The sequence below is a fragment of the Grus americana genome, chromosome 1, assembly GCF_028858705.1.
Source record: "Grus americana isolate bGruAme1 chromosome 1, bGruAme1.mat, whole genome shotgun sequence".
NCBI lineage: Eukaryota > Metazoa > Chordata > Aves > Gruiformes > Gruidae > Grus > Grus americana.
This window is the reverse complement of record NC_072852.1, coordinates 49,166,582-49,184,937: the sequence shown is the minus strand read 5'-3', so window position 1 is coordinate 49,184,937 and position 18,356 is coordinate 49,166,582. Positions and strand designations below refer to the sequence as shown.

At 41.1% G+C, this 18,356-nt stretch overlaps 1 protein-coding gene across 2 annotated transcripts in view; it reads left to right on the top strand.

The window, feature by feature from the left end:
- The first annotated feature begins 3,813 nt into the window (after positions 1-3,813).
- Positions 3,814-18,356, top strand: part of KITLG (KIT ligand) — a 56,695-nt gene continuing 42,152 nt past the window's right edge. Inside the window, exon 1 of one of the 2 annotated variants that reach the window (XM_054804727.1) lies at positions 3,814-4,143. In XM_054804727.1, the coding sequence (XP_054660702.1) occupies positions 4,129-4,143 (15 nt within the window). In that variant the 5' untranslated portion in view covers positions 3,814-4,128. The remainder of the gene's footprint in view (positions 4,144-18,356) is intronic. The other variant, XM_054804735.1, reaches the window with a different exon arrangement.

The following is an 18,356-nucleotide window of genomic DNA, read 5'->3' as shown; positions in this document are numbered from 1 at the left end:
TCTGCTAATCAGTCTGCCAAATGAACAGGTTAGTGATTTTACCTTATAATAACACCATTATCCCTAAAATGCTAGTCTGTACTAATATAGTATGGAGAATCAAACAGTTATACAGAAACTGCTTTTCACAAATTAAGCTTTAGAACCAGGTCACGTGAATGAAAAAAATGCAGCTGAATCCTGTGCTGTTATGGTACTCAATGAAATAAAAGTGGCTCCATAGTGGTGTAGGTGTCCCCATGGACGTATGGATTGAGTCATTCACTTACTTGCTGATTAGCAGTATTGAATAACCACAAAAGTTCTCCCTGTCATCTGTATAAAGCACAAAGGATGTATGGTGCTTAAAAGAAACCAACAGTCACTCTGGTAACTGTTAAGCATAAGAAGGCTCAATTAGAAATTCAAAATACTTACTTTGATCCAATATTAAAATATTAATATTCAGTTGTGGTTGTGCTCTGAGATTAGAATATATGAGTTCTCAATCACAGAATAACACCCAGTACATTTTGGTATATCGAAGATACAGAAGATCTCTTAAGGCATTAGTTATCTCAACATAATTCCCCAATATCAAAGTAATTCACACAATTTTCTGTAGATCTTGCAAGTTTGCAAGATTTTTCTTTTCTGTAGAGAAGCGATTCCTCTACAATAAAGTACTTCTCTAAATAAAACCTAAAGAAGCTTGAGGGTACCTTTTGAGTATCTTGACTGTATATACTTCAATTTTAACTCTTATTTTTTATTTCTATCTGCTTGAAGTAGGTTACGAAATCTTGTACATACTACTCCATGTCCTTAAAAAAGACCAGGGGGAGAGGAGTTAACTGGGCCAACACTACAGACTCAGCCCCTGTGCCAGCAAAGGCCTCCACATGCTCGGTCTGTAAGAGATTAGATGGGATCAGCATGTTATCTTTCTAATACATACACACTGGTGTTTGCCTTCACAGCTTAGATGGTTTCATAGGAGAAATTTTTCAGTTTTCCAAGCTGGTGCAGAGCACTTTTTAACCCAGCAACCTCAGTGGCTGAGGCTGGATCTTATTCTGCATATTCCCAAATTCCAGCTGTTCCAGCCAGCAGCCAAGCTATTGACATGCTGAGTGGGGTCGTTCTTCTCACAGCTGGAGCTATAGAAAGCACAGCAGATATTCTATAAAATTCCAGAATAAACATCACTTAACAGCCATTTCTCACCTGCAGAAGATGGTGAGACTCTTTCATTCACACTAGACTGGAAAGGCGTCATTCACGCTTCAGTCGTTGCTATTTCCATGTACGCAGAACAGTACTCTGGTGAAGGACGATCCTGCTGAGTAGGTGGAAGCAAATCCTGTGAAGAGCTGGGATGACCGACACTATTTTCCATAGCTTCCCTGTGCAGGAACAGGTTTTCACAGAACTATGACAGGAGCCTGTGTTCACCCTTAAGCATTTAGAAATGCAAATGAGGCAGGCCATAAAAGACTGAATGTGGTTTGCAGTTGTGCTTTGGAAACCTACCACTCAATGTGCTAATGGTCCGTGGCCAGCCACTTCTCACCTGGTAAATCAAAAGTTGGCACGGCATGTGAAATGGGCAAGGCTAATAAAACTATGCTTTCTTATGGGTTATGGACATAAGTTAGTAATGGGTTCAAACTATTAAACTCTGAATTTCAAAGAAAAATTCCCCAAACTGTTCTAAGGTCAATATTAGCAGCAATATGCTTGCAAATTGCCAGCATAAAGGAAGAGATGAAAAGGGCATTATTCCACTATAGCTGGGCTTGGTTAAACACAAAGGCAGGTCAAGAACTCAGATCAGGGATGGAAAGAAAAGGTGCATGATGCCAGGGTGGTGAAAAAACTTAATTAGGCCCAAGATTTTTATCCTCTTTGCATGACTATCAGTAAAGTAGCTGAACGCAGGATGTCCACTACAGCTTTCCTGTCATGACTAACGGTGGACTGTGACGGAGCTCAAGGCGGAGAAAGACCAGAAGTGTTTTCCATAAGGTAGGTAACTGCTATGACAGACTGCTCTTTCACACTTTCCAGGGCTTCTCCCCAGGAGACTAAACCTGTCATCTGTTCTAAGGAGGAAATATGCCATAACATTTTAATTTCCTGGCCCTATTTTCTAAATGCGTAGACTGTGGAAGCAGCTTTGGTTGATCACCGCTAGGTGATATACAAACTATCCTTTCAGTGAGTACAGTCCTTGATTTTTTTTTGTTGTTATAGGCTTTCTCCCTTTCACTGCTTGTCTATTGCTTGAATCATAACCTTTTAGAGGAAGAGACTATGCATATGCATATAAAACGCAAGAACTCCAAGGTAATTCAGAGTGGTAATAATCAAGAAATGCAAAAAACTGTAATGAATTCATCAGCAGTGTCATGCTGTAAAAGAAAATATCAACCAATTTTTCTGGATTGCATGCAGAGGCAGAAAGAGATTAGATGTTTATGTGCCCTACACTGAAACACAAATACATCGTGGAGTTGGGGATGGGTTCAAAATCTTTGTGTACCTGAACAGCTCGCCTTTACTTTGGCAGAAACCTAGTCTTTTGAAAACTTACCATTAATTCTAGGTTAGAACTAGACAAACTTTCCTAATGAAATATCTTACTGTGTACTCCAGGCATATCTAATCTCCCTTAGGAAATGACCATTGACTCGGGCATACTATTCTTTGTTCATTCTGTATTAATGTGTTTTTTAATTTTCACCCAAGATTGCTGTCTCAGGAAATGCTATTTCCATAAAGCACCCTCCTCTCCGTTTAATGAACGCTCAAGATTTCAGTCTGTGTTAAACCGACAGCTGTCTTCTCTGAAGAGAAGTCAAATTCTGTCACTACTGCTGGGATGGATTTGCCAGCAGGACTCCACGCAGTAAAAATCAAGTGTCGTTCTTCCACACCCAACGCTAATACATTATTTACACAGGATGCAAATTGTAAGGGCACGTTAAAAGACCTGCAGGATCACCTTTACACAAGCATTAGGAGGCACTGCTCAACAACTTTTCTGTGGCTGGAGCAGGTAAAAGGAGTTTTCAAGCTCTACTTGTAATGCTTATTCCAGTGCCTAACTTGTATTCGCCGATTATGGAAAGGCAGCACTGAAATGGAAATCGCAAATCCGACTTGCCTCCCGGGCGTGCACGCCGCTGCCGCAGCTAGGTGCTGCGCTGAAAATACCGGGCACTTGCCGGGAGCTCCGCCAGCCCTCCGAGCCGCTGCCTTCCCCGCCGCGGGCCGAGGCGGCGCCCCTGCGGCGGGCCCCGGCGGGAGGGACCCCCCCTTCTCACCGGCGTGGGTGGGGGGACCCAACCCAAGGGCTTGGCTCAGCGCCGGCAGCCTAATTGACCTGGAGTGCCGCGGCGGCAGGAAGCTTCCCTGCGAGTTGTCAGAGCCCACCGCGGAGGAGGCCGGAGACCCCCGCCTCGCTCCGCCCCGGTCGGCTGGGGGTCGCCTCTTTCGGTCACCGCCGAGCCCCCAGGCATCGAGCGGGACAAGCCCTCTGCCACCCTTCCAACCCCGGGGCGCCGTTACCGAGCGCGCTCCGAAGCGCATCCCCCCCACCCCCCGCCCCCGCCCCTATCCCCCTGCATCCCCGCCTACGGCTCCCCCGCGGCGATCAGCCCTCGGCCCCGCGGCGGGAGCGCTTCCCTCCTGCGCTGGGAAGGGGCAGGCTCAGCTTGTTCCTGCCTCCAACTTCCCCTAAGTTTACTCGGGTTTCCCCCTCCCTACGGGGTCTGCCTGGGTTCCCGGTCCTCCAGGAGGGAGTGAGGGCGGGAGGGAGGGGAAAGGCGTGTCTTGCCTGGGCTGCCGCTGCCGCCGCTGCCGCCGCCGCTGCTGGAGGCAGATCGGAGATATAAAAGACCTGGCCGGGCGCCGGCTGTGGCTCCAGTCAGTGCGGGCGCTCACGCCGCGGGGAGAGGGGCGCAGCGGAGCGCGCAGAGAGGCGGCGGCGGCGGGGGAAGCGGGGCAGGCTGAGGCAGCGCGGGGCTCGCCGTGGGCAACCCCAATGCGTGGACTATCCGCTGCTGCATTATGCTGGAGCTACAGTTCCGCTGAAGGGAGTTTGCACACGGCCGGCTGGGCTGGACTGCAGCGCTGCCGTTCCTTATGAAGAAGGCACAAGTGAGTGAGGCCGGGCGGCGGGGGCGGACGGGCGCTGCCGGACCTACCTGCCGGGCAGGGCTGGACCGCGGCTCCCCGGCGGAGACGGTCCGCTGCGGAGCGGGGGGCTGCGGGCGCGGAGAAGGGTACGCGTGACGGGGCAGCCGCCGGGCGGGGAGTGCGCACCCGCGTCCGTGGGGGTGTCCGCGGAGGGCGACGGCTCCCAGGCGACCCGAGAGGTGATGGGCGCCGGGGATGGAAACTGCTGCCGTTGATGAGCGATTTGGGGGAGCGGGGTGGGGGGAGAAAAAAAAAAAAATTGCCACCCGGTCTTGCCCTCGGCGCCCGGAGCCCGTGCGAAAGTTGCAGCAAGCGGCCGGATCGGCGGCTGAGCCGTGGAAGATCTCAGAAGGCACTTGCTAAAATTGCCTCAATAAATCAGTTGTCTGTGTTACACTGGCGAGCTGAGTACGAAAACGTGAAATAATCGGAGGCAGCAGTGCCGGGGCTGCTGTGCTCAGTGGCTTCATTCAAGCCGCTCCAGCGTGCGGCCCCGGGTCGGTGCTGCGGGCTACCCCGGCATTCCGCCCCTCGCCCTCCCTCAACCCGCCGTGAAGAGCCGCTCTGTACCCTTGTGGGGGTCCCTGCCATTATTTCTCCAAGTTCTGTAGAGATTGCAATCGCTGTGCTGTGCATTTTTTAAAAAGAAGGATGGGGACAGACACGAGTGGAAAATTTATCTTGTAATAAGCAGCAGCTTAGGGAAACTCTAAAGAGAAAAAGTTTAAGGCTTGACTTTGCAAGGTGCCGGTACCCTCCATCCTGGCTGACCTCGGTGAGAACCAGGGCTACTCAGAGCCGAGACTGAGCTCTGAGAGAGAACAATGCATGGACACACACACTGCTGGTCCTGCGCGGGGGGCTTTTGCCTTCCCCTCCACTTGGTTGGAAGCAAGATACTGTTTGCCTTCATCTATTTCTTGGCGATTGCTGGGTCGCCCACGCACCAGTAGCCTGAAGACACTTCAGCATACAGTCATGGGAAAAGACATAAAATATATTTTTTAAAAGAGGAAAAGACCTTACTGAAGTCTTTTGGGCTGTTAAATAGTTTTTTCAGGAGGCAACAGGAATTAGAAATACTCACTTTCTGAAATATTTAAATCTCAACTGGCCAAAGCACTGGAGAATGTACCCATGCTTAAGCAGTTACAACTTGGAGACTTAATTTTTGTGATGCTGAAGTACAGTGAGGTATTGTCTTAAATGATCAGTTCTGAGTTCTGACAGCGTATACCCATTGCTGTTATTCCCTTTAGATGACTAAAGATGCCTTCGACCTCAAAGCTGTTGTTTCAGACCTTATACACAAACTTGGTGAAATACGCTGAATAGATTATTAGTTGGGAACAGTCACTTGAAGTGTAAGAGGAATATTTATGTGTACTTAGTTGTATGCATTCATTTAATATCAGAGTGGATAGCAACAAAGTCACAAGATATTCTAGCCCATGGAAGCATAAATATAGGACTGTTTCTTCAGAGAAGAAAAAACTGTTCAGCAAACAAACGAGGATTTATGAGTGCAAGCTGTCAAGCATTTCATTTCATATGAACTGTAAACTTCTAAAATCAACAGAGTACTTTTGCAAATCCAGAGCAAAGCAGGAATAATCCCTCTCCCCCAATAAACTGGGAAAGACAGGCAGTCTTGGCATTCAGGACCATATGGCTTGACTCAGGGGCTCATGAGCTGTAGCCTGTGGAACAGCTTCTTGTCATGGTGGTGAAGCATCTGTCAGCCTTCAAGCAGTTATGCTTCCTGCTTTTTGGAGGCAGTGACAGACTCCTAGCTCTCCAAAGGATTGTTTCCTTCATTTTAAGGATTAGCAAACAAATGAGATACCGAACCATTAATCATTCCGAGGGGTTCAGAGCAGGAGATACTTCGAGAAAGACTTTCCACTGAAACAGTGAAGACCCTTGTGCAAAGAGAGCAAGTGAAGCGAATACTGGAAGGACTTAAGCACATTGGGGCACTCAGCACATGAAATTATAATCTTTATGCTCTCCTGTGGCTACTTTTGCCATTGTCTAGGCTGGTAACTGGCGTAGTGAAAAGAACAGGATTCAGAAGCCAGGAAAGAAGTTAACATTTCTTACAATAAAATATTCTGCAACAGACATAGTACAGAAAGTGAGAACCACATCACTGACCCTTGAACACAGTAATACCTGGATAGTGCTTTAAATAAATCAGGGATTTTGATGTGTGAGGTAATCTTACACAGGGATAATATATAACTGGTGCAGCTGAAGGAGTAGCTGAGTCATATGTCGGTGCAATAAAAGTGCTGAAAGAGTTGTGCTAAACACTAGACTCAAAGTGAGCAGGTTGGTCAGTTTATTTAAATCAATCTTAAGCCTGAGAAACCACAGGAACTGCAGAAACATGTTCCCCAACAGTGTCAGTCCTAGCAGGATTGTTTCTGAAACTGTAGAGTTTGATAAATATATAACCCCCTGTTTTAAATGTACCAACACCCCCTGGATATATTTTTTTAAGAAGTAATAATGCCTTTAAATATGTGATTAAGCATTTAGGGTCTAGTCATACAAATCTTTTTTCAATGGGACTATTTCCATGAATTAATCTTATTGAAGGATTACTTTTATGAGAGGATTTGCAGGCTCATATACTTAGTAATTAAAACTATTATGAGAAGTAAGTTTATGTCATTTTGCATGCTCATATTGCAACAAATAAAATATCACTGATGTCTGGACAGCCTTTTATATTTTGAATAAAACAGGATGAGTGGTGCTAGTGTGATACAATCTTGCAAAAACATAGCAGATTTCTGATTTTCTTGTTCTTTGTTTGATTTGAAGACAATCTAAATAGGATTAAGTTACTAAGAAATATGCTGCAAGGAGGGGTCACCCATGGGGCTAGCTCAGAAGGCTGCTGATGTTCAGGTATCACAGATACTTGGTTCAGGCACTTGATCTTCAGCAGTGGGTTAGATGCACAACCTCTTAGAAACTTCAGTATTAGAAGAGTCGCAGATCTCAGCTCAGCTTTTTACCTCTGAATGTGTGTGCTATTGCTGATAGTTAAATGACCTTCTCAGGTTGTCCTATTGGTAGAATGTTTGTGTCACTGAAGTGGGACCCTCTGTAGAAATTATTACAGAAGAATTATTACAAAAGAATTAGTACACAAATTGCTGTCTCCGGTCTCATATCGGCAGGCTAAATCAGAAACACAAAGCAGGTAGCTGATACCTTGGTGCGAGCATGCAGAGTCATTATTTTAGGGGGAACAGTGAGCTCTGATCTCCAACCTTTCTTGCTCATTCTGTAAAAAAATATGAACACTGGGCACTGAAAGACATTTGGAGCTCATGGTAGGTATAGATCTGGTGCTCATCAGATAGAAAAAGAGAACTTGCTGGAGCCAGAAGGATGATGTGCTATTCACCGTGACTAATGGACAAAGGTCTCTTTCCCTTTTCCCCCAGTTTTGACTCTGCTGAGGAGAGGCCAGTTTGCAAGTGCTGCAGCTGGAAAGAACGTCTTGGAATAAAGTGTCGTATGGAGAATAAACAACAGATGACCTGGAAGACTCTATAGAGTGGGGGAGCGTTTTGTAAGGCGCATTTAGTGATCTTTTTATTGTTTTTTTTTCCCCTCTTCCTGCTTGTACCGTGCGCCTGTAAGTTTTTATCTCCATGAACTATGCAGCACTTGGCTTTGTCGTTTAAACGGAGGCCGCTAACCCAGTCTGCTTCTGACCCAGTTCTGCGACGCACTGAAATCCAGTTTCTCCTTTTATGCACTGCATGTCAGTCGTTCAGGTACAGTTCTGCAAGCTGACAGTGCCATTCTCCAAGTTTTGTTATGTGGCTTAATGGTATGCTGGCTCATGTAATCGCCATATTGTACGAAAGTTAAGAGTTGGCAAGAGGCAGCCCTTGGCTTCGAGTGGGCAATGCTCAGTATGCAGTATGTAAACACAACACCCATTTATTTGAAGTAAGGCAGGAAAAATCTCCCTACGCAATTCCATTTGAGTGGTGTGGGAGCTGACAGATGAAAACGAAAGCATTTGTTCTTGCTCTGGTCTTTGGTATGCCAAACCTGAGGTTAGTCAGCCTTTTAAACACACTGCAAATCCGCTTGTTTTTTGTTGGGGTTTTTTTTTTCCCCTGTGCACTTGTGGAAAAAGGAGATGGACAAATGCAAGGTGAGTGGAGAGCGGTAGCGCTCCTCTTTATTTTTTGTTGATTGGCCCGTGTTTGCATTGTGTACTGAGTCATACGTAAACCTGCAAACCTGACATTCGTAAATATTACCGATGCTGAAATAACTGACTGTGGGGAGCACGTAAAATATAGATTTCTTTGCTGTATGTTTTTAGTTATTTGCAAATGTAAATAGTATCCGACATTTATTAGTATGAGAATGAAAATTGGAAATACGTTACAGTTACAAACAGAGAAAATAAAAATAGTGTTAAGTATTTTATTTGATTAAAGCTGGTAGCATGCATAATATCTGAGGTCAATGAAAGTAAATACACTAATGAAGACATTATTTCTACTGTATGTCTAAATAAAAGCCAGTTTAGGAGTTCAGATTAATGCACACTTTGGATCACAGTAATGTAGGAAATAAATTATCCTCTGATTTCCTATTGTTATTTAATAACCACTGGGTGAATGATTGGTTGTTGTTTCTGTTTAAACAATGTTTAAATTATACAAGGTAGATGGATGCGATAACCATTTTAAATCTGATTAGGAATTTTCTGCTTTATACGTATTTTTGTGTTATCGTTGCTGCGTGAAGCAGACTTCAGCTTAGGTGCAAAGTGAAAATAGCATCGGGTCTAAGATGTCACTGCAGGTATTGCCTGAAGGAGGCCCTTGTGGAACCCACTGCTTTGCAGTCATGCTTTGGAGCAAACTGTTTGGAAAAGTGAGTAAATCCTGAGCTTCCAGCTATTCCATCACCACTTGAGGTGACATTAGGAGTGAGACCAGCTGGTGCAGGCTTTGGGGGCCAAGCGCAGGCTCCCACCTTGCGGGGCCAATAGTTGGCCACTAGTTGACAGTGGTCAATGCTCCTGGGAGGGTCTCTCAAGCAGGTCTGCTGTAGACCCACCTTTCAGATACCTCCTAGCCCCAAACCTTCACTGCTGTTAAAGAGCACTTGTAAGCATGCAGGACTTGCAGAATTTGGTTATTTTTATTTTTCTTCATTTTTTGCTGCAAAACCTACTGAGTGGAGAAGATCAGGTTCAGGAATGACTCTCAAGATCGTATTTAGCCCAAGCCTCAAGAGCTACCTATTCTACCATCTGCGATTTGGCACCTGTATAACAGCCATTTGCATGGTATTTCTTAATGTTCCAGTGAAGAGTTTCTAGGAGCCAGGCTGGGTTTCTCAGTACTCCCCTGCCTTCACTGGCTTCTCACTGATTTTAGGCAGCAGAGCTGGGAAGTCAGAGGGACATGTACTGGCAGCCTTGGGGTTAGGGCAGAGGTGGGCTGCACACTTCAGCTCACACTGATGTTCTGCAAAGCCTGCAGGTTTAGGCTAGGCTATCACAAAAGGATGAGTGCATGGTTTACAGAGATTACTTCTGGGTTTGTGAACAACCTTGATTCAATCCGGACAGAAAAAAGGCTAATCTAAAAGAATTTGCCTACGCATACTCACTGGAGTGAGAGACACACAGGTTCACATCTTTTCTTGGATAGGAACTTAGGCCTCCAGAAAGGGTCTAACCATCCAGTCTGTCTTGTTGAAGCTGTTCTACTTTGTATAAGTAATTATGCATTGTGCCAGAAGGAAAAAAAGAAAAAAAATATCAAGTCAAGACACTGAATCTGAAGGGTAACCTTAGCATTGCTCCAAATCTGAACTGGGTCCACACAGATTAACATTTTAACTCCCCTGAGTTAAGTCATACTTTAACACCAAATTAACTGAGCTGCTAGGTTTATTTGTTCAATCTTGATGGTGACTGACACATGAACTAGGAATGTAAGGGGGACTGTATTTCAGGCCGCAAGTCCAAATTGTGAATCATGCCAACCTCTGAACCTCCGTTCAGAAATATTTAGGCACCTGCGAATCAGAGTCTGAAAACATCAGTCTGCCAGTCCTGTCTATTCCTGTAGCTTGATCATTCCCATGTTACTGAACCTGGCTTCAATGCAATCACGTTAACTATCTCAGTGGCAATAAACCCTCATCCCGTGTCTTATTCAGCTGGTCTTCTGCCTTTCATTTGTTCTGCTGCCATCAGCTCCAGGGACATCAGTTCACTGACAGTTAAGTCCAAGGATAAGTTTAATCCAGTTAGCTCTACCATCTCTTCTTTAGATGTACCTTAAAAGTTTGTAGAAGCACCCTAAGTATAGCTTTAGAACTACGTTAAGTATATGCAGTGTATTTATTGTATGGTAGGACATACATTCTGCATTTGCTTTGGCTGGATTATCTCTATTTGATGTAGGCAGGATTATGTGTACTGACAGCCTTCCACTGTCTTTCCTCCTAAATAAACTACACCATTTTAAATTTTTTTTCCCTTGTAACTAATGAAAGTTGGGAAGGAATCAAAATATCTCACCTCATTGAACCAGTGTCTACATACATACAGAGGAACACACACCGTGCAAAACCAGCTGTACATAACCAGTATTCTTTATCTGGGTGCCAGCCTATGTTTGTGCACAAACTTGTGAGCAGTGAAGGTCCTAAGCATGGTGTGCAAGCCCTCTTTCCGAGAGATTTGAAAATCTGTATGTAATGTGGGCACAGCTGAGTCACAGGAATGTTCAGTTTCAGCTGAGAATAACATGTGCGCAAAGATACGTGTCAACGGTGTGTATTTCCTTTACAGCAGAGACATAATCTGTGTGTGAATTGACACCATGCTTTATCATGAAAGAAGTAAGGCAGGGCATAGCACAATAGAACTTCTCGGAATAAAGGCTTATCTGAGTCCTGTATGGGATAATCTTAAATCGTTCTTGTCAAATGGATCTATAGGTTTTTCTTTGTGCATTTTTGTTCTTTACTGTGAAACTCAGAATTTAGTGACAGGTAAAGTAAATTCCTCATTTTTTTGAGGAAGAACGTAATAATGCTCAATTATTTTTTTTGAAAGGAGTTTTATGATGATATGTGATAGTTATATACATTGTATATGAATTTGGAAGTATGAGGAAAAGATATAAAATTTTCCTTGCTACCTTGTGCTTGCTTAGTAGCAGCAGACCAATATTGTCTCCCATTTATGTTTTCAGTATGATACATCATCTCCGGATGGATTCTTTGGTCTGTTTAGTAACACATGACCTCTAATTACTTTTGGAAAAATGTTATTCTGGCAATATAAGTCAGACTGTAAAACTAAGTTGTGCGTGTCCTGACAATCTATTTCCATTTAGAACAGAAAATGAACTCTGTGCAAATCATACAGCAACTCTTTTTGTAAGAGTTGCTCCAGGACGAAAGAGTAAACGGTGTCTACAGCACATACTGAAAATGTGGAGTAATACACTGATGTAGAAGATTCATTATTTTAAAGTGTGATTTTTGAACAGTGCCTGTAAATGTGGAGGTTTAAAAGTGTGTAGGGAAGTTTGTTGCTCCATTTCATGTTGATCAAAAAAATTCCTTTCTGTTTATGGAGATTTCATAATTGTATATAAAATGGGAGTAGGATATAAAGGTGGTGAATTTTGTGGTCTAACTGAAGTAGTGGACTGAAGTAAGGCAGTAAGGAGTCAGGCATGATACATTTAAATTAATAATATGCTGCATATATGCAAAATAATTCACCAAATGAAAAGAAGTGCTTAGAAATTTAGGGAGGTTGAAATTTAAACATGCTAATGGTTTATTGTAAAGGTTGGAAGTCCTAAGTTCCAACCCTCTAATTTCCAGGCTCCATTTGCTCGTTATTAAGTGAACTCAGCAAAATTTGTCTTTTGCGTTAAATGGCAAGCAGACAATATTATGCATTATGTCTTTAAAGTGCTATAGATCTGAATGTCAGTTCTTCCTGAGACTTGATTTTCTTTTACTACTTTGAAGCATGCAGGAATAGGAACATTAGTCAGCCAAATGAATTTAGGAAGCTTGTATAACACTGCTTGGCACCCTCTTTCATTTGGATTAAATAATATGTTCCTGAATAAACAGAGCTTTTTGGTGGTTATTTTAAAAAGGAGGAAAATATATATCTCCAATATTCATAATTGCTGTCTTTTTCAAATTACTGTAGTTCTGCAATGTGTGGATTGCATTTCTATTCTAATAGGAAAAACTATCAGCACTGTATTTGACGCCAGTTTAAATGGTTCTGATGGGTATTGCTTTATTTTCAAGGAAATATGAACCTTATTTATGAACCGTAAGTTTAAATACTGTCACTGAAGCTGCTTTGATCTTCTGTATTATAATCCCTGGCAAAGAATGTGCCCTAGATTTGCCATGCAGTCTCTAAATCCATGTCCTGTAAAAATTCTGGCCATAATCATAGTCTGTTCCAAACTGTTTAGATAAATTTCTTCAGCATTTGTTCCTTTAATAGCATAACGCTGGGCAGTGAAAACCCTTTTTTCAGGCTACTAAAATCAGTGAAAATCTTGCTATTTTTTAAAAATTAGACTCCATTCCAAAGCCAGGAGGTATTCATAGTCCTCCACCAATTTTTTTCTGCCACAGATGCAGAAAGATTTTGTCCCTTCCTCCACAACCCCCCATGTCCATGATCAAAATTTCTGGATTCTTTTTTCTATCATCACATCTCAAGCCGACATCTAAAAATGATTGTTCATCCTTCATTTTTCTCTCTCCTCTCCCCATTCAGAAAGAAAACTACCTTCATTTCTTTGTGCACCTTTCCTGGCCTCTGCTGTGTTTAAGTCAGCATCCTCATCCCTGACAATAAAACTTCAGCACCTCTAGCATCCAAAATACTGAAGATGTGTCCGTCACCATCCTGTTTTCTTCCACACAGTCTAAGCTTCGTCTTCAGTGAATGTTTTCTACATTTTTTGTAGTAGTCTGTCCAGTGGCCATTTTTATTGCCCATTGATTTTTTGAGGCCCACTTCAAATATTAATCCTCTGAACAACCTGTTTTTACTGTATTGTCTCATCTGTGAAAACTGTCTCAGGATTAGAATGAATTCACTGTTCTGTGGAATATGTTGTTTATAATGACACTCATAAGCTATTATTACAGTTATGAAGAGGCCTCTGAAATACTGGTCTGCCATTTCTAGAAGTGGTAATACCTTAATCTCTGTAACATCAGTCATTTTCTTAATATATTAGAATATTAGAATTTTCTTAATATATTAAGAAAATCCTTGCTTTTAAAATTTTTTTAAGGGTCAGGTACTTATTGACACCAAAAGAAATCCTTTTAGAAGTCATAGTTCTTGCTTTCTCCTCTATCTCTCATCTTTGTTACCTAACCGAGTTAGAAATATCTGATTCAGTGTTTTCAGTTGGCCTTTAAAAAATTCTGGCCTAAAACATTCTTTAAATCAACTGGAGTGAATTTCCTGTCTTTCTTCTCCTTCTCCTCAGCACATTTAAAAAAAAAAATCTTTTCTCACACACAGGTTTTAGGGATCAACTAGACATTTGCGAGTAATAGATTGTCTACTTTTGGTCATTTCCCACTGTAACAGAATGTTGTTGACATTCACAAATGGTCTGAGACATATGTGAAGTTAATCTGATTTTAGCCTACTGGTTTATTTCTATTGAAACAAGTCCCTCTTGCTTTGTATCCAAGAACATTATTTCAGTTACTGTTGAATTTTGTACCTGTTTAAAGTGCTAATTGTCAAACTATGATGTGCTTTTTGACTTTATTCACTATGATAAATTCGTCTTAACATACACACTCCATTACTTATTTCAGAGTAAATGGCATAATTCCTACAAAACTGGGAAGATTTTTTTTCCCCCTGTGCAAGTTGACAAGTATCACTTAAGTAAACTTGCTAAGAAATCACATCACTTATGAAAATACCTAACTAGTCTTACCGGAATTTTAGAGTGTAGACATTGAAAAGTGTATACTCTGAGGAGATTTGCACTAATCTTCTCAGTGATGGGTTATATTTTCAGTGAGATTAATTGCAGAAGCCAATGAAACTTCATGATAGCACAGGCAACTTAATGTGTCTTATTTAAGAGCAATCCTAGGAAACTTTTGAGAACTAGGTGTAAAAATAATCTAAGAAATCATATTGTATTGTGTCAATATTTGCATGAGTTTCTCTATCAGCACATCTGTAACAAGGATGCTGTTGAACGTGTACCAGAATAGTGTCACTACTGACAACTGTGGTTCTTTCTAATTCACATGAATACTTTTGACCAAATGTGAAGCTCTATAGGATGTAAACACAGTACACACGATTTACAACTGCATTTTTATAAGTAACCCCCGTGAAAATCATCACTAAAATTAAAGTAAAATAGCTGTTTTTTCAAAGGGTTGCAGTCTGTTGTATCATTGCAAATGTTGTGGGGATACCTAACATTTCTTATCACTTACATACTAAATTCAAAATGTATTACCATTGTCTGTAGAATTATATTTTATAGGCATCTGTATTTAATAGGCATTTATATTTCTTCAAAATTGTACAGACTTAGGGAGCTTTTTTCTGAGATTATTTTTCTTCCAGTTGTATCAGCATCTCCATAGTCATACCAAGCTGCAAACTGACTGACTCAACTTCTTCTTTCAGTGTGTTTACCCCACAATTTCTGCAATTTTTAAGGAAAGCCACAAGTGGAGCTTCAGGTTTAAGATTAGATACTTACTTTTCTCTCTAGTTAGCATAACTCAAGCAAAAACATTGAGGCAGCGTTTGAATGACATTCATATTAATTCTGCAGTCACAATTATGTGACAGTGAAGTTAGCTGGGATATATCCTGTGTCTCTTTGCTGTAAGCTGGGAGCACTTGCAGATTGATCTATATCATAGGAAAGTGCCTGTTCTTTCTGGAAACAGAGGGGAATTGTGGGGAAACACTGAAGTACTAGAAACACTTTGATGGAGTTTGTAGTTGTAGAAATCCCAATCAAAACCAAACCAACCAACCAAACAAAAAACCCCAAACAAACAAAAAAAACAGCCTCAACCCTAAAACCATCCACAAACCACCAGGATGTTAGAATTACAGTTTGTGTGGACAGATCTAAAGTTTGGGGCAGGATATAAATTATAACTTGGGTTTACTTTGCAGTAAAGGCGAGGTGTTTATAACTTGATAAAAATAGGTGATCATGGTGTTTCCTCCATTTTCTTAAATACATAGTAACTCCTAACACATTAACTCTTAATTCTTTTCTTTAGAGTCAATGAGTATGTCCAGAGTTTAAAAAAGAATTTTTCCTAACAGCTTGCCTCTATTGTTGTGTTGCCAGCAGATCTTGCTGTATTTGAATCAGTTGGTAGAAGGGAGGTGGGAACCCTACTAATATAGTGTTCGATGAAAGGAATGGAAAAACCCAGCTCTTGTAAAAGAAATGCTTTTAATGTACTAAAATTCTTTGTGTTTCAAAATGGATGAATAAGGAGAAAGCATTGAAATTGCTTATTTAGATTTTTTAAAAAAATCTAAGAAAAAACACCTAAGTAGCCCCATATTGTATCTCCCTTACCAGTTTGAAAAAAAAATATTTAGGTACAGAAAGACAGTGTAGGAATAAGTCATTAATTCGTAACATGGCAAAAACCTACAAGGTAATGTTCTCTAATTGTCAGCAACCTCATATAGTTCAATCTGGTAAGAGGGTTCACAGATTGATAACAACATGTGCAAGCTACATAAATTACTCAGGTTAATTGAAACTAAAAGAGATTCTAAGGAACTTTGTAAAGGTTTAAAGAAGATAGGAGAACAGATGGCATGATGGCAAGTGGAGTTCATTGTGTTGAAGAGCAAGGGGAATGCATTTTGGAAGGAATATTTTGAACTAATTGTAACCACATTAATAACAGCAGTTTTCATTAGTTATAAGAACTACTTACAAGCTCTTTTTTAATGTTGTTGTAGCAATACTTAGTCAGGAAAAATGGATGAAAAATCCCTGTATTGTACCTGTAGTAGAACAAATCAACCAACATATTGGGATGCAGTAGGAGCAGAAAGAGAAATGTAAAAGGGGAGTGTTTTTATGATGGTGATAATCAGCCATCTTGAAAAAAGGCCTGTTTACCCCATCGGAAAAAAATAATATAATAGAAATAGTGGTCCTAAAATAGTCAAAAGCGTTATATGGAAACAATGTGCACATGAAGGGGGACTGAAAGCTGAGGGCAAGAAGCTACTGAGTGATATCCAGGACGTAGTAGAGAGAATGATTACTGGACATTACCGTTCCTTTCTTGGTGCAAGACCAAAGAAATACTTAACACAAATGAAAGTCAGAAGATGCTAAAACAGGCAATGCTACCTTCACACGCAATTACCGGCCTGGAAAGGTTTTTGACACTAGATAAAATATGGCTTGAAATGCAGCTTGATATATATTAGAGTGAGCCCAAGAGGTCACTTCCACCGAAAGGCGTAGTCCTAGTCTTCTCATCCTTGCATATCTCTTCTCCTCCTCCACTCATTCCTCAAGGATTAGTTTTCTGTCTCTGAGCTGAATTGGCTAGTCAGTCTGTGAATTTACTGACTTGCTGAGGGGTCAGGTGAATGTCAGAGGGACGGGAGCTGCAGAGAAGGAGATGCTGAGAGCCCTCTCCCAGCAGCAGGGAGCTGTTAGATTGCTTCAGACCATCTCATTAACCTCGACTGAAGAAAAAAGGATTATACACTTAAGTAGGTAAAAAGCCATGGTTACTTCAGTTTACACTCTGAGCATGAAAGGTTGCTCATCTTCTAATTCATGCAATTAGGAAGAAATTTTCATATAGGCAATGTGTTCTGTAACTGTGAATGATCAGGTTTCTTCAGTTTTCTGTGGCCACCAGACTAATCATGTACCGATCTGACACTTCTTATTTTCCAAATCTTCGTTGCCTTAATTGCAAGTCAGATTTGGCCTAATTATAAACTCAGTTTCATATACAACCATCTGCCAAAATTACCATCTGTAACAATTCAGCCTTTAGTTTTGAGAAAAGGAAAACACTTTGAAATGTATTGTAGCTGAGCTCCAATTACATGTGAAAGTAATGACAGCTGAGACATTTATACTGGAAGATCTTTCTTTTAGCATATGAGTATGAATGGTTAGAACTCATAAAATTTTATGCAATGTTGACGTGTTGCATGGCTCTAGCCACTGAAAGACAGTGGAGTTTCCACGGACCATCCTTGAAAGATGCTCTTGTACAGTACTTCAGCATCAACAGGAAAAGGCACTTAAAAGTATGTCTTCCCCTTTCAGAGGTGCATAGGAATTCAAAATATACTTGAGTTTCTGATGCAGTAATGCAGTTGCTGGCTTTTTATGTTATAGGAAGCATTTTCATCAGTCCATCCTGTTTTTGCCATCTTCAACTTACATTGTCCTGGAACAACCTTATACATTGTTTCAGATTCCTAAAATGGCTGTTCTGGCAATTTGCTTTCTTTAAAAAAGAAATAATACATACATCTCAGGTAAATAATTTCAGGAAGAACTTTTAAAATGAACAATGGCACAGTGCATTTTAGTAAATCTTGAAAAAGGAATTTTATTAATTTTCTATGGTAAAAAGATGTGCACTTGGAATAATAATAATAATAATCACTAAGGTATCTTTGACATATGAAAATGTTTTCAATTTAGATTGAAAACTTTAAAAAAAAAATAGTTGATTTTTTTTCTTACTAATATACCAATGTAATTGCTTTTAGACAGGACATAATGTATTTTAATTCCAGCTTGCTGAGGTAAATGGCTTATTGCCTGCCCAGTGCTTACGTTGTCTTGCAAGCATACTTAAATGTTTTGAAGATTAGTTTCTAATTTGATGTGTCATTTACCTGATTTGTCTGCAGTCCCACAAGCTGTAACTTCAAGGCATTTGAGATTAATCTCATCCATCAGTCTATCACTTTGGATAAATATTCTTTTCACAAAAAAAAAAAAAAGATCCATTTTTGATGTACTTATATTCTAATAACAGTGTAAATGTAAGATTGTGTTATTCTTTCCCAGATTGTTACCTTAAAGCTA